Source organism: Eptatretus burgeri, chromosome 8 (genome assembly GCF_056783735.1).
Source record: "Eptatretus burgeri isolate ZD-2024b chromosome 8, Ebu_testis_v1, whole genome shotgun sequence".
NCBI classification, from domain to species: Eukaryota; Metazoa; Chordata; class Myxini; order Myxiniformes; family Myxinidae; genus Eptatretus; species Eptatretus burgeri.
Window position 1 is genome coordinate 89843775 of NC_140968.1, and position 22578 is coordinate 89866352.

General features: G+C 44.1%; 1 protein-coding gene and 1 long non-coding RNA gene across 3 annotated transcripts in view; one reads left to right on the forward strand and one right to left on the reverse strand.

Moving 5' to 3' along the window:
• LOC147022247 (uncharacterized) overlaps window positions 1-22578 on the reverse strand; it is a 173744-nt gene that overhangs the window by 37794 nt on the left and 113372 nt on the right. Inside the window, exons 1-2 of one of the 2 annotated variants that reach the window (XR_015061126.1) lie at window positions 17930-18171; window positions 16289-16482 (exon numbers count right to left, since the gene is read on the reverse strand). Coding sequence is in view for 1 of the 2 variants with exons in the window: in XM_085892935.1 (XP_085749061.1) it covers window positions 16289-16482 (194 nt within the window). In the remaining variant the exon portion in view is untranslated. Of the gene's footprint in view, window positions 1-16288; window positions 16483-17929; window positions 18172-22578 lie in introns of those variants that run through there. The other variant, XM_085892935.1, reaches the window with a different exon arrangement.
• LOC147022248 (uncharacterized) lies at window positions 214-21306 on the forward strand. The gene is made up of 3 exons (XR_015061128.1): window positions 214-345; window positions 17350-17473; window positions 19405-21306. It is a non-coding gene; the product is annotated as an uncharacterized LOC147022248 (long non-coding RNA).

Sequence of the window (22578 nt, forward strand, 5' to 3'; positions counted from 1 at the left end):
GTCATACAAAATCACTGTTTTCATACTTTGCCTCTGTGGTGCAATTCGTTTACACACTTTTTTTTTTTACTCTCTCTTCTCTCTCTCTTCTCTCTCTCTTCTCTCTCTCTTCTCTCTCTCTTCTCTCTCTCTCTCTTCTCTCTCTCTCTTCTCTCTCTCTCTTCTCTCTCTCTCTTCTCTCTCTCTCTTCTCTCTCTCTCTCTCCAGGATCGAGGCTCATGAAGGAGTGAGGTGATTGGCAGTGGGGGACAACGGTTGGACGAAGAACGACCAGGAAACGAGGAGAGAGAGGGGTGAGGAGGAAACATTGACCCAACTATAAAGTGTCCGATTGGTGCTTCTCAGGTAGGGCATTGCCTCAAAGTGTGCCGTCTCTCGGATAGACATTAAGCTGACTGTCCCAGAAACTAGCACTAGCTAGTTGGTAGTAGTAGTAGTAGCAGCATACTGTTAAATGGACTTTCTCTTGCAAATAGTCATTAAAAAACAAAAAACAGCTTTCAGGAATCGGTGTGTTATGAGTGAGATGAGAACAGAGCTGTTGTCATCTCTGAGTTAACCACACCTGACGTATTTGGCTCTGAATAGTTGGGCGTGGTTAAGTACCATGTTCAAGGTCGGAGCTGGCTTATTACCACAGTCAAACATTATAAACTTGGTGCGTATTGACAAGGCATATGTCATGTCACAGCCAGTTTTGGCAAGGTCCTGCAGAGATGGAGCCTCCACACGGGTGGCCAAAGCAATTGCTGAATGCTTGGATGATTTTCTCCTCTTGGGGCGGAAGAAGAAAGGCTGTCTTTGGATGAGGGGATGTGTTTATGGAGGAACTACTGATCATCTCAACGGTTTGGGTGTTGTAGTTTGAGTTTCATTCACCTGTTATTTTTTTCCTGGCATACATCTACAATGTGCACGGAAACTTTGTTTTAGAAAGTTGTGTCACGATTGTATGAACGTGAACTTTATTGTTGCCATTTTATGCCAATTTACACTGATAACTTAGAAGACCATTTCAATTGACAGGGAGTATCAGGAACTGGTCAGGTCAGGTATGGGAGCATGCGCCGGAGCAGCGCGTTGCTGCATCCACTTTCCACCGGTAATCCAGGGGCCTCCGTCTGGCCATCCCCCAGGCAGATACCTGGCACATCCACATCTCCTTGAGATGCTGATCAACCTGCTGCAACCACAAGGCACGTGGTCAGCTCATTGGCTTTCTCCACTCATGATGCTCCCTCGCTGAGAGAATCTGGTGAATCGGATCAGCATCAGGAAAATGAGCCACATGCCCATAGAGCTGCAGCTGATGCTCATAGACTATGCAGGCAACAAATCTCATTTGAGTCTCTCTCAGCAACTGCTCGTTGGACACAAAGTCTGACCAGCGATAGCCAAGGATTCTCCGAAGAGACCTGGTACCAAAGCAATTAAGTCTCCGTCTCAGTTCTCTGGTCAGAGTGCAAGTCTCACATCCGCAGAGCAAGACTGGAAGCACCAAGGACCTGAAGACACAGACTTTCATCCTCCCGCACAGGTACCGGCGGCACCACACCCCATGATCCAGTGAATGCACGACTCTCCAGGCCTGACCCAGACGTCTATCGACCTCTGGCTCACAGCCAGCAGAATCGTGAATATCACTGCCAAGGTAAGTGAATCTCTCGGTGACCTCAACATCCTCACCACAAACAGGTACAGACAAGACAGCAGCATCCAAGATGTCATTGAAAGCCTAGATCTTAGTTTTGACACAGGAAACCCATAATCCCAGTAGCATGACTCCTCAATCAGCATCTCGAGGGCCTCGAGCATCCAGAGTCTCCACAAACATGACTGCATCATCTGTGAAATCAAGGTCAGAGATCTTGACATTGCAAAATGATGCACTGCAACTTGATCTCTTCGACATCCTCCCCAGAATTCAGTCCATGAAAGCACTGAAAAGTGTGGGGGCCAGTACACAACCCAGATTCACTCTAGTAACAAATGGAAATAAGTTAGAGATGGTATCACCACATCTCACAGCACTTCAGTGCCAGAGTGTAGTTCAGATATTAGATTGATCAGTTTTGGTGGCACCCCACCAAGACCAAGAATCCTACAGAGGCCAAATCACTGAATCGAATGCTTTACAGAGTCAACATAAACTGCAAGCAGCCCCTGTCGAAACTCTTGTCTGCATTTAGTAAGGACCCGAAGAGCAAGGATACGGTCAATCGTTGACCTCTTTTGAGTAAAGCCTAACTTCTCTGGGCACTGGTGCTCAAGAAGATAGTGGCGAAGCCTATCAAGAATTTTCCGAGCAAAGACCTTGCCCAGCACTGAGAGCAGCATCGCTGCTTGGTAGTTGTTGCAGTCCTGGCGATCACCTTTCCCTTTCCAGAGTGGGACAACAAGGTCCCAGAGTGTGACCTCTTCCAGTCAGTTGGCATGCTGTCTGTGTTCCAGGCAGAGCACAGAATTGCATGCAATGACATGAGTACAGCATTTCTACAGGCCTTGAGAAGTTCAGCAAGGATGCCACAGATCCCAGGAGGTTTACCCCATTTCAACCGGTTCACCGCAGCTTGCATTTCCACAAATGAAGCTAGAGCACAGTTGATTGGGGGTCAACAATAGGGATAGTAACACCCCTGATATCCAACTCAACAACTGGTGGATCAGTCTGGCACAGCTGCTCAATGTAACCGGCCCAGCAGGCCTTCACTTCGGACTCCTCTGTCAAGAGCCCACCACCCTCTGCTCTAAATACAGTACACCAAGGGATGGGTATGGAGGAATGCAATGCGTGAATTCCCCTGCAAGCAGGATGAGAATCACTTGACAACAGGTGATGCTCTACCTCCTCACAGATTCCTCACACATAGGCCTCCTTGTCCACGCTCAGCGCACAAACAGTTTTATGCCTCAGCTCCCTGAACAGCTCAGCTCTGCCATTCAGCCTGGCCCCGTGACTCTGGCCAATGGTATCCAGTGTCCCTTGAGAGACAAAATTATTCTTCGCCCGATGGGGAGTTCCAAGACATCCATTCGGCAACATCGAGGATGGTAGTCTTGAAGGCACTCCAAAACTCTTCAGGATTACGTACAGCACCCAGACCACCCCTCCCCCAAATCCCCACTTAGCCTGTTCGGAAACTCCTCAGCTACCCTCTCATCCTTGAGCTTACCAACATCCAGCCATGACTGGAATGGTACCATTCTCCCAGATTTTATTTTCTCATAGTTACTCTGCTCTCAGGGAATGAATATTTTTCCAAGTCCTGCTAAACAGAAGGTTGTTGAAAGTAACGAAATGGAGATTTGTGTTCTGCAGTATTTAGATACATAATTAAATTTAAATAAAATAAAGATTTTAGGTTCAAGAAAAAAAAAAAATCAGAAGTTTACCGTGATTGAAGCGGCGTCTTTTACACCACCTCATTTAACACTTTACATTAGTTTTTTGTGCCTGTTGTTTGTGTCCTTTATAACATCCTTAAAAACAGTAAGTTTCCTGTTTGGAATGATTTTCATTTTTGTTTGTCTGTGAGGCAGGTCGACAGAATAAAATAAATTATCTCACTCCTCTCTGCACATGCACGGTCTGGATAAATTCAGAGCCAAAGCTCTGCAAAACCACGAGTTCGTTTTCCGATTCATGATCAAAATACAACATTCAAGTTGTTCCTCGATGATAAACTGATGTTTGTAGACAGCCAGATAGAAGTAAAGCAACGACTGAAGCAACCCCACTTTTTGCTCCGTGTGCGCGGGGTAAAAAGGGAACCATGAAATGCTTTCAATATGTTTGCAAAACTTAAATGTATGAGATTACAGTGTTTTAAACGAATAACGTTTCATCATGCGCATCATGCAAAACACATGACTGGGCTTGATTGTGCATTTAATTACCAATCAGAGAATATAATTGCAGTTTTGTAAAAAAAAAAAAATTGTGGAATAACAATTCTATTAATATTACATGAAACAAATTGTATTTAATATTCAAAATGCAATCTATTATTGCCAATAATGCATGGCATCATCAGCGCTTGGTTGCATTGGATTTATAAGGTTGCCCGATGCAATACATTAGTGTCCGAGGCATGCAAGGGCATTTGCGGATCCAGCAAACGAGTGAAATATTAACACAGTTCTGAGCTGCACTTGTCATTGGGAGCAACACATTCGGCTGTTATTACATTAATTTTATCCACCTGATGTATTGGCCTCTTAAGAAAGAGTGCAATGAAAACTATTAATCACTCATTCTTGAATCTGGAGTTTGTATCATTCAAAATGTCATCACTGTTGAAGCGGCACCCTGACATTGCCAGTTCATCATGGGACTGAGAAAACTTTACCTTGTCAAGGCAAGCGTAAGACTGGGTGTTAAACCCAAGGCTACTGCATCAGATTAAGGAAGATGGTGTTGTCATCATCGGCATGTTTTCAGTCCACTGCAGGCTGAAGGCCTTCGCCGTATTGACAAACTCACCGCTCTTATGTGGGTTGGCAAGGGAGTTTGTATTGGGCAGGTGTTGTCCAAGATGTTGGCGACAGTTCACTTACTCTTCGCGAAAGACACCGTTGGATCTTTGACGCCCATTTACGTACCTGTGTCGACAGAAGGGGTCCTACAAATTGACGTCCTTTTGATGGACGGTGCACAAATTGATGCATCGTCTTGCGTGCGAAACATCCGGGTGACAATTGATACCCGATTCGAAATTGGAACCCGGGAGAAATAGCTCAAAGATGAGTGTGCATGACTCCAAGGTATCCTGCCAGCCCACTGTCGGTGTAGTCAGGCACAAATAACTTCTGAAGCCTGCTGCTGCAAAACGCAACATCGTCCACAAGAAAGGGATCAGTATATAAACAGAAATATACAGGGGGAGAAACAGAACAAAAGGGATTTAAGAATAAGAATCTAGAGCAATAACACTCAGCATGCAATTTGGACAGAAAAAATTAAAATGCAGGTCCAGGTGTCGGAAGAGGATTCAATGGTAATTTGGCCTGCTCCGCATTCCCATCGGAGCACTTGGAGCTCGTTGATTTGTCCATTGTCCACTAATGCTTGATGTAAAAGTGCATGAATGTCTCCCAATGTCCTTGTCCTGCATGCAGAATAATTATAAGCTCCTCCTTGAACCTTCGACACTGTAGAAAAGAGCTCCATCCTCTCTTAATCAGACACAGCAAACCCTTGTTTGGAGTTAACACGATGAAAGACATACAAATAGCCGGGTAAAAAGTGTTGCAATAAATCCCACGCAGATGGCAACACTGGCTTTTCCAGACAGACTCGAAAGAACAAACCTTTGGACTCTGCAATGTCTAAGAGATGGTTTGGAGAAAATGGGCCTTCCTCTGTTCAGACAAATGAGGAAACAACACTTCTCTCTCCAAAAATGTTGAATAAAGATGTGTTTAGCAGTTCGCGCTAACTCAGCATTTCATCAGCTCTGAATATAGCTCTTGGACCAGAACTCATGCCGTCAGTGTTTGTTGCTGATATGCAGTCAGAAATATGATGGTTAAGATGTCATCAGACCACAACAGAGTTGATGACAGTTCCACACAGGAGGAAGTGTCCGTTATGTCCAAAATTGCTTGTCAACAAAGAAAGGTTGCAGGAAACATGCTCATTTGCATATTGATTAATAAATCATTTTAGAGTTCATGGAACACATAACCACCCCCACACTGTCTTGAGAAAGAAGGACATGGGTGGGGTTCACGAGCGGCAAATTTGATTCGTCGAGATAATGTTAAATGCCGCAATATTTTGTCCAAGTACTGCTAAATGGAAGGGGTTTGAAAGTGCCAACAGGGGAAGTTGTGTTCTGTAGTGTTCAATATATATATATATATATATATATATATATATATATATATATATATATATATATATATATATATATATATATATATATATATATATATATATAGTATTACCCCGCTTATCCGCCAAGTTGGGGCTAGGTCATCTTTGGCGGATAAGCGGGGGTGGCGGATAAGCGAGGGTACACGCGAGATGATCTGGAGGGGTGCAAGGGGTGTCGGGTAGGGCTCGAAGGGGCCTAAGAATCTCATTCCCTACTCACTAGAACGAAACCAAACAAACGGAACATACACCATATTTTCATAAATGATTCACGTTTTTATTGCCACACATACAGTACATGTGTGCTACGGGGCCATTACAGGACCCCAACAGGATGGAAGAAATCAGTAATTTCCTTTTGTTCAGCGACAGAGATTACAAGTTCATTCAGGCGCATCCTGAGTTTTGAAATGGCAGTAATATCCTCCTCGTTCGTACTACGGTTGCTCTCTATGTAACTCGTGACTTGTTCCAAGGCGCGCCTCACTTCCAATGCGCTAGGAACCATGCGTGGCTACTTCTTCAGGCGCATCCGGTTCCTCGGTATCCTCGTCATGAATGGTAGTCACAAGATCGACGATTTCATCATCTGTAAGAACCTCGGTTGGTTCTAGATGATTATCCATATGATCGAATTATTCTGGTGTCATCAGCACAGCTCTATCTATGTTGAAATGTTCAGCGATCTGTTTGAAAATGTTCCTCGGATACATAGTGGTGGTGGCGGTCGAAGAAGAGGACGTTGTCGCAGGATCGAACCAATTGTCCGGGGTGATGCCAGTGTGTTTGAAACAGTTCTTGATGGTTTCGGGTTTCACTTCATCCCAAGCCATCTTGGAGAAGCGAATAGCATCACTCAGTTACAGCTTCGGTTCTCGATTTTCGTCAATCGCATCCACCAAATGCTGTAGTTGATATCTTCGATAATGATGCTTGAAATTGTTTATGACACAGGCATCCATGGGCTGGAGATGCGACGTCATGTTAGGCGGCAGGAAGTGCACTTTCGTATTGGTGAGACTGACTTGGCCCTCCTTGTTCTCGGGCAGAATATGAGATGGCGCATTATCCAGCAACATCAGCACATGGCGGTTCGCTATTCGCATTTTCTTATCGAAATCGTGCAGCCAGTCGTGGAACACTAAGCTGGTCATCCACGACTTTTTGTTGTTGCGGTAATCGCAATAAAAGTCATGCTTGAATTCCTTGAAGCACCTGGGATTAGCACTTTTCCCGATGACTAGTAAACGGGACTTGTCACTACCGTCAGCGTTGCTGCACACAGCTAGCGATATTCGAGATTTTGCTTTCTTAGTTCCCCTCGAATACTCCCCCATAGTGAGAGATCGGTCAGGCAGCATTTGGTAGAACAGGCCCGTTTCATCCATGTTGTAGACATCACGAGGCTGGTAATATTTCAGCACACCCTTTGCCTGTGTTCTACCAGCACTCACTAAATCCTGGGACAAACTAGCACTTTCACCGCATAACTTCTGACATGATATACCATAGCGCATTTTGAAGCGATTCATCCAACCATTCGAGTAATGGAAGTCGACAATTTCCAGCTTACCTCCAAAAAAAACATGGCTTTCGTCCTCAGTATAGCTTCAGTTTGTGGAATGGTTTTAGCACGTGCTGAGCTAAACCAAAGAAAGAGCGCTTGTTCCATATTGGAATGTTTGCCACTGACTTGACGCATCATAGACACGTCCAGCGATTTCTTCAGCCATCGGTCTGACTGTTTTATCACATCACCGATTGTCCTCCTCTTCACGGGCTTTCCCCATTATGCTGCGAAGAAATTGGCAACGTCTTGTTGAGATTTTGATGGAAAACTCTTAGAGTACTCACAGATTTCTCTCTTCTCTTTCACCGTCAAACACTGACAGTCACTTTTCCTCTCGACAGGAGCCATGCTGTTTCAAACTTTTTTTAGAAACCACTAATCCACTAAGCACTGTTATATCCACAATACACACTGGCGATAGCACTGCAAATGCCACGAAAGCATAAACAAAATTAGATTTCACAATACTCTACCGAATGTGTACTGCCACAGGCTCATTAGTACATTTCTCCATGGAAGCGAGAATTTTCCTGATGACTCATCACTGGCGGATGTCACGGGCGGATAAGCGGGGTAATTTTGCAGGGATTTCCATTACTATGTACGTCGCGCAGACCTGGCGGATGGCGGATAGCGGGGTGGCGGATGAGCAGGGAAATTTGCTAAGCTTTTAGCTCAGATGTTCGGTTCCTGAGCAAATCACGGCGGATGGCGAGGGTGGTGGATAAGCGGCGTAATACTGTATGTATATATGTGTATGTGTATATATATATATACATACATACATACATATATATATATATATATATATATATATATATATACATACATATATATATATATATATATATACATACATATATACACATATACATATATACATACATATATACACATATACATATATATATATATATATATATATATATATATATATATATATATATATATATATATATATATATATATATATATATATATATATATACTGGTGGAGTGTGGTTACACATTGTGTAAGCTTACGAACCGTGCTTCCCCATTGTCTCGGGTCGCTCACCTGAATTTGATTTTTCAATTACTTATATTTTCATTTTAGGATGGTTTCCGATGGTTCTGTGATTTTTTTTCCTGGTGGATCGGCATCGATGTCTGTTGGCACAGAAAATTACCATGCTTCCCCATTGTCTCAAGTTGCTCACCGACATATTCTTATTTTTTTCATTATTATTTTTTCTTTATTTATGTTTTCATTTATGAATGTTGTATGATGATTCTGTGATAATTTTTTTTCCAGTGTAGCGGTTTCGATGTCCATCGGCACAATTTGTCAGCTTTCTACGTCACCCGGAAGGTCCTGATCTTTAATATCAGTCAGTTAATCAGTCAATCAGTGGTTTGAAGGAGCCGTATATATTAGATACTAGCAAATACAACAAGATACTACAGAGAGGAGCAAAGGAGGGGAGAGAGTGGATCGAAGGAAGGGAGGGGAGAGAGAGAATGGAGCGGAGAGAGGATGGAGGGGAGAGAGGACGGAGAGGAGAGAGAGGGCGGAGAGCAGGGAGGGGAGAGAGTGGACAGAGGGAAGGGAGGGGGGGGGAAGAGAGAGAGAGAGAGAGAGAGAGAGAGAGAGAGAGAGAGAGAGAGAGAGAGAGAGAGAGAGAGAGAGAGAGAGAGAGAGAGAGAGAGAGGCGGGAGGTGAAGCGAGGAAGGGGAGGGGATGTGGGGAGAGCGACGCCTCACAAAACGTTGACATACACTGTGGGAGGGTGGGGTGCAAGGAGGGGGTCAGAGAGACAGATACAGTGAGGGGAGGAGGAAAAAAAATAGAGAAAGGTGAGGGGTGGAAGTGGCGTTAGCAAAGAGAATGATATGTTATGCTTCATGACCGAACACACAAAAAAAAGTCATGTCAGAACAACTGTACACACAATGACACGACAGAGTCTGCATAGTAATCCTCTGGCACATCTGCAAAACTTTAATATTCCAATTCCAGAAAATATGTGGGAACATGAACCAAAAATAATCACTGAAAACATGGAACTACCGCTCATGCATGACCTAATGATCCCATCAGGCATAAACATCGAAAACAAAGCATTGTGACCACATATATTACTGTGGTACAAAAAAGAGGAGTGATGGAGGGAGAGGAGTGAGGGAGAGAGAGGGATGAGGGAGAGAGAGGGGTGATGGAGGGAGAGGGGTGATGGAGGGAGAGGGGTGATGGAGGGAGAGGGGTGATGGAGGGAGAGGGGTGATGGAGGGAGAGGGGTGATGGAGGGAGAGGGGTGATGGAGGGAGAGAGGGGTGAGGGAGAGAGGGGTGAGGGAGAGAGGGGTGAGGGAGAGAGGGGTGAGGGAGAGAGGGGTGAGGGAGAGAGGGGTGATGGAGGGAGAGGGGTGAGGGAGGGAGAAGGGTGATGGAGGGAGAGGGGTGAGGAGAGAGAGGGGTGATGGAGGGAGAGGGGTGATGGAGGGAGAGGGGTGATGGAGGGAGAGGGGTGAGGGAGAGAGAGGGGTGAGGGAGAGAGAGAGGGGTGAGGGAGAGAGAGGGGTGAGGGAGAGAGAGAGGGGTGAGGGAGAGAGAGGGGTGAGGGAGAGAGAGGGGTGAAGGAGGGAGAGGGGTGAAGGAGGGAGAGGGGTGAGGGAGAGAGAGAGGGGTGATGGAGGGAGAGGGGTGAACGATTCCTGCAGAGAGAGGGGTGAGCGATTCCAGCAGATGTGATGCCCAATTTATCATCCATCTGAGAGACGACACACACATTAATGAATCACCCTGCCTGTGAAACATCAGGAAGACAGCTTATAGCTGGGTCGGGATTTGGCACACGATTAGAAATGGTTCGCTTGGCACACGATTAGAAATCACCGAACTGTCATATTAAACATACACATTCCGGACTCCGGAGATGCCTGAAATGTCAAATATGTCCGAATTGGACAAAGAAACACTTTTATAGGAGTGGGAAATGCTTGTAAGTTTGATTGTGGAGCAAAAATTTGGAATTCTGCTTAGTTTAAGAGATTCTCCATGTTATGGTATGTGCAAAAATGAATAAAAGCCATGAATGTTGTGGTCTCCAGACGTTTATAAGCAATGCAATGCACACAGCGATTTGTAGCGATGGTGAACAGGCATGAGGGAAGAAAGTGAAAAATACAACTTTATCGTTAGAAATCGTTGCGGCCTGTTTGAAGTCAAGGCATGGTTGAGCAGTCCAAAAAAACATGGTGGCTTCAGACCCCAGCGAAGACACCAAGGATATGCCTGAAGAATACAACGAGTGAGGTGGCCGAGGAAGTGCGTGATAAATGATATAATTAAATTTGGCCGTTAATTATCTTCAAAAGGGGTGTTTTAATTAACCAAAACACCAAATTTTCACTCTTGCACTTCCTTAGAGTTTTCTTATTATGCATGCAAAGTTTCAGGCTGCTAGGTTTTATGGTTTTGGAATTATGGAGGAAACAAACACACTAACATTTGTTAGTGTATGTGTATGTATGTGTGTGTTGTGTGTGTGTGTGTGTGTGCATGTATGTATGTACACACATTTAAAAAAAAAAATGTATATATATATATACATATACATATACATATATAAATATATACACGTTATTCCACAATGATCTGTTTCCGAGCCGGCACATGAATGGCAGGTCCGCTCGGCTGCATCTCATCTGGGAAGGTGATCCGGTTTGGGCAAGTGCATATGGAGGACGTGTTCCCCGGTAGTAAGACACATGACTTTTAGGTAAATGGTATTAATTATTGGAGGACCCTAAGTCACGTGGCCGAATTATTGGTGATCGCGTTCGATGACATTAGCGACCCACCACATCACAAAGTTATTTGTGTGCGACGGCCTGCAATTACAGAGAGTCTCGTGGGAACCCGAGATAGTTTACCCCTCATGGTCTTCGAACCTGACCCCGGGTCCGCCACAATATGTGTGTGTGTGTGATATATATATATATATATATATATATATATATATATATATATATATATATATATATATATATATATATATATATATCTTCTTCTTCTTCTTCTTTCGGCTGCTCCCGTAAGGGGTCGCCACAGCGGATCAACCGTCTCCATTTCGCTTTATCCTCCACATCTTCCATTGACACTCCAACCGCCCGCATGTCCGCCCTCACGGCATCCATGAATCTCTTCTTTGGCCATCCTCTTCTCCTCCTGCCTGGTGGCTCCATCCTCAGCATCCTTCTCCCGATATACTTCGCTTCCCTCCTGTGCACATGTCCAAACCATCTCAATCTCGCTTCTGTCACTCTGTCTCCAAACCGTCCTACCTGCGCTGTCCCTCGAATATACTCATTCCTTATCCTGTCCATCCTCATCACTCCCAACGAGAATCGCAGCATCTTCAACTCTGCCACCTCCAGCTCCGCTTCCTGTCTTTTTGTGAGCGAAATCGCCTCCAAACCATACAACATAGCTGGTCTCACTACCGTCTTATAGACTTTCCCCTTCATTCTTGCAGCTAACCTTCTGTCACAAATCACTCCTGCAACTCTTCTCCAGCCACTCCATCCTGCCTGCACTCTCTTATTCACTTCTCTACCACACTCTCCGTTACTTTGGACAGTTGATCCCAAGTATTTAAACCCATCCACCTTCCCCACCTCAACTCCTTGCAACCGCACCATACCACCACCCTCCCTCTAATTTACGCACATGTACTCCGTCTTACTCCTACTGACTATCATTCCCCTTTTCTCCAGTGCGTACCTCCACCTCTTGAGGCTCACCTCAGCCTGCTCCCTACTCTCTCTACAGATCATGATGTCATCCGCGAACATCATAGTCCATGGAGACTCCAGTCTGATCTCGTCCGTCAAGCTGTCCATCACCATTGCAAACAGGAAAGGGCTCAGAGTTGATCCTTGGTGTAATCCCACTTTAACCTTAAAGCGGTCCGTCATTCCGAACGCACACCTCACCGCTGTCACACTGTCCTCATACATATCCTGCACAATCCTCACAAACTTCTCCACCACTCCAAACTTCCTCACACAATGCCACAAACCTTTGACCAGTAGTGTATATATTGTTACGTTTGGGGGGGGGGGTATGCATTCAAAGGGTAATTAGGATGTTTAATTAGGTATGCCATGCTGTTCGAGTTTACCAGGATCTCGATGTAATAAGTAGCAATTCAGTGGTGATAAGTTGTCTAGTAAATGTTCATTTCTTCAAGGGGGGAAATGATAATTGTCACGTAATTAGATAGGGACACGGGATAGGGTAAGGTTGTCTGCGTAAACCCCTTTTGGTAGTCCCTGGAGACTGGCCGTGACGTCACAGGACAGTGCAGCGGATGGCTCCGCCCCGTGATCACGATTGGCAGAAGGCGACGGCGGTGGGCCAATAAACGGCTCGATTGGAGGTGACGAGGGCAGGAGGATTAAAATGTTCTGTTCGGGGTCGAAAAGGAAGAGGAAGAAGATTACAACCAGAACGATCGTGTTTTTTTGGTGTGGTTCCCTGTGGCGGCAGAGAGAGCGTCCTTGTTGTTGTGCTGAGTCGATCGTGTTCTTGATCGTGTCTTGGAGCCTTGCTGAGCCTCGTGCCTCACCTTGGTTGGCTCTGGGGTTCTGCTGACTCGGAGTACGGGGTCGGGCGGCGGGCGGACCTGCCTCCCTCTCCTGCTCGCGGCTTGGCGCCAGAACTGGTTCCCTGGCGGCTGTGAGCGGACTTGGGCCAAGACCAGGAGGTCGACAGCACCACGGTTTCTCCTGCCCCCCCTGACGAGAGCAAGGCCGGCTCGTCCGACGCCGATCCAGGGACAGTTGCGTCCACACCACGGTCCAGCCTGACCACCAGAAATAGCTACGTTTTGTGTGTGTGTGTGTGTGTGTGTGTGTGTGTGTGTGTGTGTGTGTGTGTGTGTGTGTGTGTGTGTGTGTGTGTGTGTGTGTGTGTGTGTGTTTGTGCTTGGCACCTTAGAGGGATTGAGAACTGTATATTCATTGGAATTGTCTGTGTTTTTCCCCACGCCCGATCCCACACCATCCCGTCGAATCGCCCCGGATCCCTCTTCTTGCCGAGTCTTGTTATTTCTGGTGATAATAAAAACAAATAAACATCATCAACTCAGTGAAAAGCGACTCGTGCCACCTTCCTCGTCCCGTTTGCGGTAGGGCGATTGAAACCGCCGTCTTTGGGTTATATAAAAATAAACCGCCTCCATCGCTTCGGCTCATTCTACGTTAGCGGGACTGTTCAAGTCCCGTGGACGTCACAATATATATATATATATATATATATATATATATATATATATATATATATATATATATATACATATATATATATATACATATACATTGGCTTTGTGTGCAGAGTGTGAATTTGTTTCCTATTTCCCCTTTTTTCAGATCGAGTGAACACAACCATGGTGATACAAGTAATTACACCATTGAACAACGGATTGGTGTATACATATATATACATATATAAATGCACCACTGGTCAAAAGTTTTAGAACCCCCCCCCCCCCCATTTTTCCAGTTTCTACTGAAATTTAAGCAATTTAATGTTTCAATACACTCTGAAATTAAAGTATAGAACAAATAAACAATTGCAGATAAAAAATAAGTCATGAAATCGTTTTGTTGAACAAAATTTAATCTAAACTTTTGACTCATCAAAGTAGCCACCTTTTGCAGATATAACAGCCGAACATACTCGTGGCATTCTTTCTCCAAAGGTAAATCAAATATTGTTCAGAAAGTTCTTCCCAAACACTGTTGCAGAAGTTCCCACAGATGTGTTGTACTTGGAGGTTGCTTTGCTGTCACCCTTCTGTCCAGTTCATCCCAAACCAGCTTGATGGGTTTTAAGTCTGGAGACTGTTGGCCATTCCATGATATGAAGCCTTCCGTCTTGTTCTTTTCTTCTAAGGTAGTTCTGACATAGCCCGGAGGTATGTTTGGGTCGTTATCTTGCTGTGGGATGAACCCCTGACCAACTAGGCATAGACCAGAGGGTATGGCATGGTGCTGCAAAATGCTATGGTAGCCCTTTTGGTTCAGGGTGCCAGTAACTCTGTGCAAGTTGCCGACTCTGGATCCAGCAAAAGAGCCCCAGATAATCATGCTTCCTCCTCCATGTTTGACAGTTGGTGTCACACACGGAGGAACCATCCTTTCGCCTACTCAACGGTGTAAAAAAACCCTGCGTGATTACCGAAGATTTCAAATTTTGATTCATCGGTCCATAAGACCTTCTTCCAGTTTTCAGTAGTCCACTGGCAGTGCTTCATGGCCCAGGCAAGCCTCTTTTTCTTATTTTGCCATCTTAGCAATGGCTTTCTTACTGCCACTCCACCTGTCGAACCTGCAGCTCGAAGTCTTCTCTTCACAGTTGAAACTGAGACTTCCTTACTTCGACCAGTGTTAAGCTGTGCTTGAAGCTGCTGTCCTGTGAGCCGCCTATCACGCAAGCTGTTGACTCTTAGAAACTTGTCTTCTGATTGTGTTGTGGCTTTGGGTCTGCCAGACCTCTTCCTGTCAGAGTTTTCTCCAGTTTCCAAGTGCATTTTGATGGTGTTGGAAACTGTACTCACTGACACCTTGGCTTCTTTGCAATTTCTCTAAAGGAAAGACCTACACATTTAAGGGTTATTATGGTTTTGTCTGTCTTACTTTGACAATTGTCTTTTTCTCACAATTACAATAGCAAGATACAACTTCCTGCAGTGTAATATTGTCCAAATAATGCTTCAGAGGGTGTCGTAACAGTCTGTTCCAACACTGCTTTTTCAGACATAGGGTTTGTAACTAATCAACAAAAGTGGGGACACCTGGAGGAATTGTTTGTATAAACTTTCAAGGCTTAATGTTCTTCCATTGCGGCAGAACAGCTGCAGTTGTAACCCATTACTTGTTCCCTGAAAAGGGCCTTTTTTCCCAACTCTGAAATTTACAGTATTTTTCAGTTTTTGGTAACCTAAACTTTTTTTATTTAACCTCTGGCAGTTTACCACTTAGCTTTGTACCATTTCAGGATATTCACTGGAAATGAACTACTGAAATTTCAGTAAAGACTGGAAAAATGGGGGTGTTCTAAAATTTTTGACCGGTAGTGTATATTTCTATATATACATATATACATATATATATATATACATACATATATATATATATATATATATATATATATATATATATATATATTGTTGCGGCCACGAGTACAGAGACACCAGCTTGTCACTGAGGGGGATTAATCCCCGGTTGTCCTCGGTAGAGCCGGACCTGGGGCCACCGCTAACAATTAACATTGTGGTATGGTGGGTTGTTTTAGAACTACAGACGCCACCCAGTCAACCACGAGCTCCAGTGTCCACCGTCTAATTATTCTGTTTAACTGGAGGTCACGTGGTTACCTGAGTGGAGAGTGCACCCTCGGCAAAGCACCAATGTTATCTGATTAGATTTTAATTAGGGCGGCCGAGCGTTTTAACCGCTGGTACGTGCCAACTATTTTTGGTCAAATATGTGGCAATTACCTCCCAGTCTATCTCGGTTCAGACAATGCTAGACCAATGGAAGGAAAGGACAAACACGGACAGGTTGGTAATCGACAAATGATTTCTTAATAATAAAATAAATAAATAAAAATAACATTTTATTTGCTGAGGTAAATAAAGAATGAATTTCAAAGCAAAATCAATCAAAATGCCAGGACAGAGACAAAGAGCAGATGCTTATCGGGGGGTTGACTTACGTACAGCTAAACACAGACAAGGGTACCCAATGGATCATTCAGGGGGGGGGGGGCGGGGAAAGAATCGTCTCGCTCACCAGAAAGTCCTCCGTGAAGCGAAAACGTCCTGAAATGCGTGTGACGTCCGTCGCCAGCACCCTGCTTTGCCGTGCACCCTCTCGTGGGGCAGCCTTGAATGCCAGTCGAAGTCTGGAGGGCACCGAGATCGTCCGTCGCGTGTTTAGACCCTGTTGTTGTTGGTGATCGACCCGAGCCTCACTTGTTGGCGGCACTGCTCACACCCACACGCGCAACACACGCTCGCTTGCCGAAGCACTGGGAAGGATGAATTTACGTTGGTTTACCAGCCGCTATTCAAACTTCCATATACTCAAGGGGAAAGATTTTTCTCGAGGGAGCCCAGGATGGGGTAGTCGAATGTCCAAGGAGCTCAGGTTTCAAAGGTTAAAAGGTTTAAAAGATAGAGTGATAGAGTGATAGAGTGATAGAGTGATAGAGTGATAGAGTGATAGAGTGATAGAGTGATAGAGTGATAGAGTGATAGAGTGATAGAGTGATAGAGTGATAGAGTGATAGAGTGATAGAGTGATAGAGACAGTGTCAACATAGAAACCAGCAAAAATAAATAAACACTTGCCCCACTGGCCCTGAAGCTTTATATTTGTACTATGAGAGACTCCATCACATCAGTGCAGAGCCAAAGAACAAACGAGCAAGGCTGTCAGGAAGATATTCAAACAAGAATATTCTCCAGCTTAAAATATGTGGATAATTGTGTAACACAATATTGAGTGCCTTTCCACAAAGAACAAAGTTATTGCAACTAATGAATTCAAGTTTTGCTGAAAACTGCATTCACCAGCAAACCACTAGGTGGCACCTCTCACCCACTACTTCAAGGTAGAGCAACATTTTTCAGAGAAATCGCCAAAGGCTGTGATTGTATATACATATTATATATTCTGATCTCTCATTGGAGGCAGATCATTTAATTATAAAGCCTCATGGTGCTGATGCAGGGGTTTTCGAGTCGTAATGAGGCAGGGTGATCGCTCATACAGTGAATAAGAAGATGGCAAGAACATCTTCTCAAAAGCAGAAACGTTGAGGATTTTTTTTTCCTCCATTCAAATTGCAGACAACACAACAGAACTCTTGTCTGAAGAACGGCGTGCTCTACGATGCAGTGCCAGCATCAGGCAGAAGTTTTTGGAATGATCACGTTCGCACAGCGATCAAACCCAGAACAACTCATTTCAGAGGTGAGCGAGCTTCCAACAGAGTAGGCTGTGTCTCTCATGATATTCATGACTGCACAGTCTGTCACAGGAACATTACACATTTTATACTTGAGGACATTTTTTCCACCAAGTGTCTGTCTCTGTCTCTCTCATTCTTAAAGAGTGCTGCCAATTGTTGAATGTAAACTTACCTCCCAGTTGCCATGGTTGCAATTTTAAATCACACATTGTGCTTTTGTTCTGATTGTAATGAATACAATGACAATAGTAAATGCTCCCACTCGTAAGTGACAGCACCTCATGCAAATGTAAAATATAAAAATACTATTCCTCTTAAGAATATTCAAATCCCCTGTTTGAAATCAGTCATTATTTCTGCCTCTACCTTAGGTATGACATAGCAATGAGAAAAGATATTCAACCAGTCAGACCTCATCAACTAAATCCATCAAGCTTCAGCTATTCGAACAAACCAACCTTCATACAATGTGGCCGATTGATCCAGACCGAGGCGATACAAACTATAGACCTGGGTTAGGCTCACCGAGCAACACCAACTTGCCATTCCGTACACTACAGACCAAGGCACACTTGAGTCGAGCCAGGGGCGACGTGTTGTCCCTTTGCATTTCCACGGAAACCGATTGCTCTCAGGGGATCCGTTGCCTTGGAAACCCGTTTGGGTTGCAGTGATTCATAAAGCAGATGAGCGTATCGCGAGTCACGAGCTGTAACCGGGCAGCCCTGCGGCCCGCCTCGGTAGGTACGGAACCATTATGTGCCCTGCCTGCTTCGCGATCTGCGAGAGACCTCAGAATGTGAAGAACATCCGAAGAGTGGTGCAAAGAGGCAAAAATAGAACGAAAAAAACAAAGTACTACAAGCAATACACGTAATAAATTATCGGCTGCAAATTACGTTATATATATAATCTGGCAGGCGGCCTTCTAATGCAGGTATTAAGCTATTTCCATTGTGCTCGGTATTGAGAAGTAGTCCGCATGGGGAAAAGGGGATTGGAAATGAAATTGTGTGCCCGATTCCTTCACTACAGGCTTGGCCGCATTTGTTTTTCCTGCCTTTGTTGAGACATTACCAATGCGGCATTGATCATTCTTACCTACATTTCATGAAACGCCATATTTCTTCTCTAAAGGTCACTGGGTGCCTTCTTGTCGGTATCCATTATCACACTCTCTCCCTGATGGAATGTAGTATTTTTGAGGGGAAATTGACAAATATAGTTAAAATCTGCAGTGTGCCCTTCTCCGTTCACTTGTGTTTTGCACAAAGAATGGTGTAAAGAGGCAAAAAAACCAGAAAAACAGAAAGAAGAAGAAAAAGGTCCAGCAACACACGTAATAAATTATCGGCTGGAAGTATATAACATTTGTGTTTCGATGCATGTACCGAGGCTCACGAAGCACATAAAACAGAGTGGAATTGTGTCAACAAAACAAAAGCTTAGTAAATACACAAATAGTGGAGAGCAAAGCATCGCCATCCGTGCAGTTGGGTGAACGTCACAAAACGTACAGGAGGTTATATGGCTGTACGATAAGGCGAAGTTTGATGTAGGAGGAGGCCGAAGATCCCATCATGCCTGTATTTTATCAACAGCACATTAAATTATTCGTTTATCTTCCTAATTTTACTGTAGTGGAGGGAGGGAGTAGGAGTGCAGCGGAGAACAGTGGCGTCAGTCACAGGGGTAAGCACATTCACTTTTTGACAAGACTCACAGACATCACTGTCTCATCCATACTTAAGCTACCCAGCAGTTTGGTCAAAGCTCCTGTACCTCTCTGTCTCCAGTGCTTTTAGGTACCTATCTAATTTGAATGTAAACCTCTCTACAGGGTGGCCACAATGTCTTGTCTCCCATTGTAAAAATTGTGACGTTGCCTTTGTGTGCAGAGTGTGAATTTGTTTCCTTTTTCCCCTTTTTTCAGATCGAGTGAACGCAACCATGGTGATACAAGTAATTACACCATTGAACAACGGATTGGTGTCATTGTTTGGGTTCACGAACGTCCACAAATAAGGAAAACAATGGAAGAGGTGTGCGTCGACTTCCAGCAACGACTCCACACCAAGAAGCTCCCAATAAAAAGACACTTCTGTTTTGTGAGCATAAACTCTTTGCAACAGACAACAAAAAAGATTTGCCAAGAATTGGAAGGGCATCAACCGGAAGTCAGTAGTGCGAATTAGTCGATGAAACTGTTGCCAGGTCACCAAAAAGTCAACCTGTAAAGAATCCACAGAGCTTGGAACACCGCGTTCGGCAATGTAAAAGCACATGAAGGTTGACCTGAAATTGGCCAATCTTCATTCTCAAGTTAGACAAAAATGCTCCGGAAAATGTCCCACAGAACATGGCGCAAAATTATTCTCTCTGATAATGATGGAGCACAAACAGATCCACTGGACACTTAAGGCTTGTGTCATATTCTCTGACATATGGAAAAAAAAGTAAGAGTACTGCAAATGTATGAGGTACAACCTGAACAACTCTTCAGGGTTGTCAGCTAATATGATAAAAGGCAATGTCACAATTTTTACAAGGGGTGAGAAGACATTGTGGCCACTGTGTACTGCTTCTGCTGCCACTACCTTTTCAGAGGGACCATTCCATGCATTAACTAGAAAGCATCACAAAAAAGCAAAGCCTGTCCACGTCTGCTTTATATTCCAACTAAACTTGATGAAAAGAGCAACTAAAAAAATACAATAATGTAAAAATTATTAATTAGTGTTCTCCATATTCTCATAATAAAGATTTGTTGCAAATTTGATAACAAAAGCTCAAATGGTAAAGATGTTATGGCTGCGACACACACACAATTGCAAAACCCCATCTCCCATTGCGTAGACGGACAGGCGAACTATTCCCTCAGTGAAAGTAGCCCTCTGCCTCACTGCCGTTTGAACTCCTCTTTACTCTTTTGCTGTGGTCTCTGGCCATGGTTCTGTTACTTTGTTCTGCTGAAAAACTCTTCTGTATTTATTTTGTCTTTGCACTTCTGTTTCTTAAACACCTCCTTCTCTAATATGGGGTGTCTCAATATGATGTATACAGACTTTAAATATTGAAAACTACATGACATCTTGTCGTTCTGCACTGTCTTATGGGTATCAACAGCAAATTTATGATGTGTAATCATTACAGCTCATATTAACACAATCTCTAGGTATTAGAAACACTCAACATTGCCCCTCTCTCTGCTGATTCATTAATTTATCTGAAATGTAAAAGTCTGTCTGTCTGTATACCTTTTATGGAAACACCGAGTATATAACAAAGTCCTGTCTCATACATGTGCTCCTTATATATTCAAAGAATGTGAGTCACTACTCATTAGATCAGTGATCTTCACTATTTTTTAGAGGGGGGGGGCACTTTTGCTGATAAGACATCAGTGTGAGAGCCGCTGCACTGCCTGCAGGACTCCGTAATGGCTGCTATTCGGCCCCACCTCCATGTGTTATTCTTTGTTGTGGATAACTGGGATGCAAGCATCATTGGTTTTGTTTGTATACTGCAACCATATACTGATGTAGATGTTACTTTTATGCATCACATTGGAACACTCATTTCAAACCATTGTTTCGTTTTGATAGAATTTATGTCAGATTATGATGGGGTGTTTTCACATTTGCGTATTATCGACCACACATCAGGGGCCGCACTTTAGGCCACCAGGGGCCGCCAGTGGCTCGCGGGCCATGCAATGAAGAACAGTGCACGAGATAATGTTTCATTCATGACTATCACCTTTCTTATGTGGCGACATTTTATACACACACACACACACACACACACACACACACACACACACACACACACACACACACACACACACACACACACACACACACACACACACACACACGTCCTGACTGTTATGGTGAGCATCGCCACAGATGATGTCTCACACTGTAAAACTGCATAATCCACGAAGACCGCACATCTATGTCTGCCACCCAGATGATTGTTCCCCTTAATGCAAACCTTTCAACCAGAAGGCATGTGATGTGATCAGCGGGTAAATCAAAACGTGCAGAGCGTGACGAGCACTCCCCCAATCTACATTGTTCACAATCCTGCACCAAATTGTCATCTCCAACCAGGAGGCCTTGGCCCAGCAACCGTCAAACAGACAAAGATTATATGGTCAACATAAATTAAACATCAAACGAAGCCACCTATCTGGACTTCAGACTTCTTTGCCCTCATCAGGATGGCATATCAAGAAATATCTATCCAATGATGCCCACATTCGTCGTTTAAACATCAGATGTCAGCACCTCCTGACTGTTATGGTGAGCATCACCGTGGATCATGTCTCACACAGTAAAACTGCATAATCCACAAAGAACAACTGCCTGTCTGCCACCCAGACGATTGTTCCCACTGATGCAAACCATTCAATCAGAAGGCACGTGATGTGATTGGCAGGCAAATCGAAACACGTGGAGTGTGACGAGCACTCCCCCGATCTCCATTGGACATTATCCTACACCATTGGACATTCGTTTAAATGTTGAATGTGGACATCATTGCTTAGATATTTATGCAGGAATATATTTTGGTTTATTATAGTAAGGTCATCAAATGGCTCCGTTTGATATCCTTACAATAAGCCTTGTGTTGGCTAAGTGGTTAATGTGGCTGGCTTGTGAGTTTAGGTTCCTGAATTCAAGCCCCTTTTGTTACCATTGAATTACCACCAGGTGGGTTCACTCAGCCTGGCATTCTTCTGAGGTCAGTAAAATGGGTACCAGTGTACTGGGGTAATAACCATTTGGGGTAACCTGTGTTGGAGTGGTGACCCACCCAGGACTGTACTCCTTGCCAATGAAACTGCCTCAACAGCCCTATCTACCTTTACGGTGTGAAAGGAATGGTATTCTTAGATATCCGAACAATAATTCATGGACCGGCGTTTGAGTGTTTGTCGTGCTACTTCTCCAACAGTTATGGGCAGATTACATCCCGACTTGTTACATAGGATCAGCATGACCCCAATTATCTTTGTAAATGTGTATCATGTAATACCACTTTCGGGTGGGCGACGGTATTACAAGTCTCCACCATTTACAGTTGAGTATTCCTGATCCCA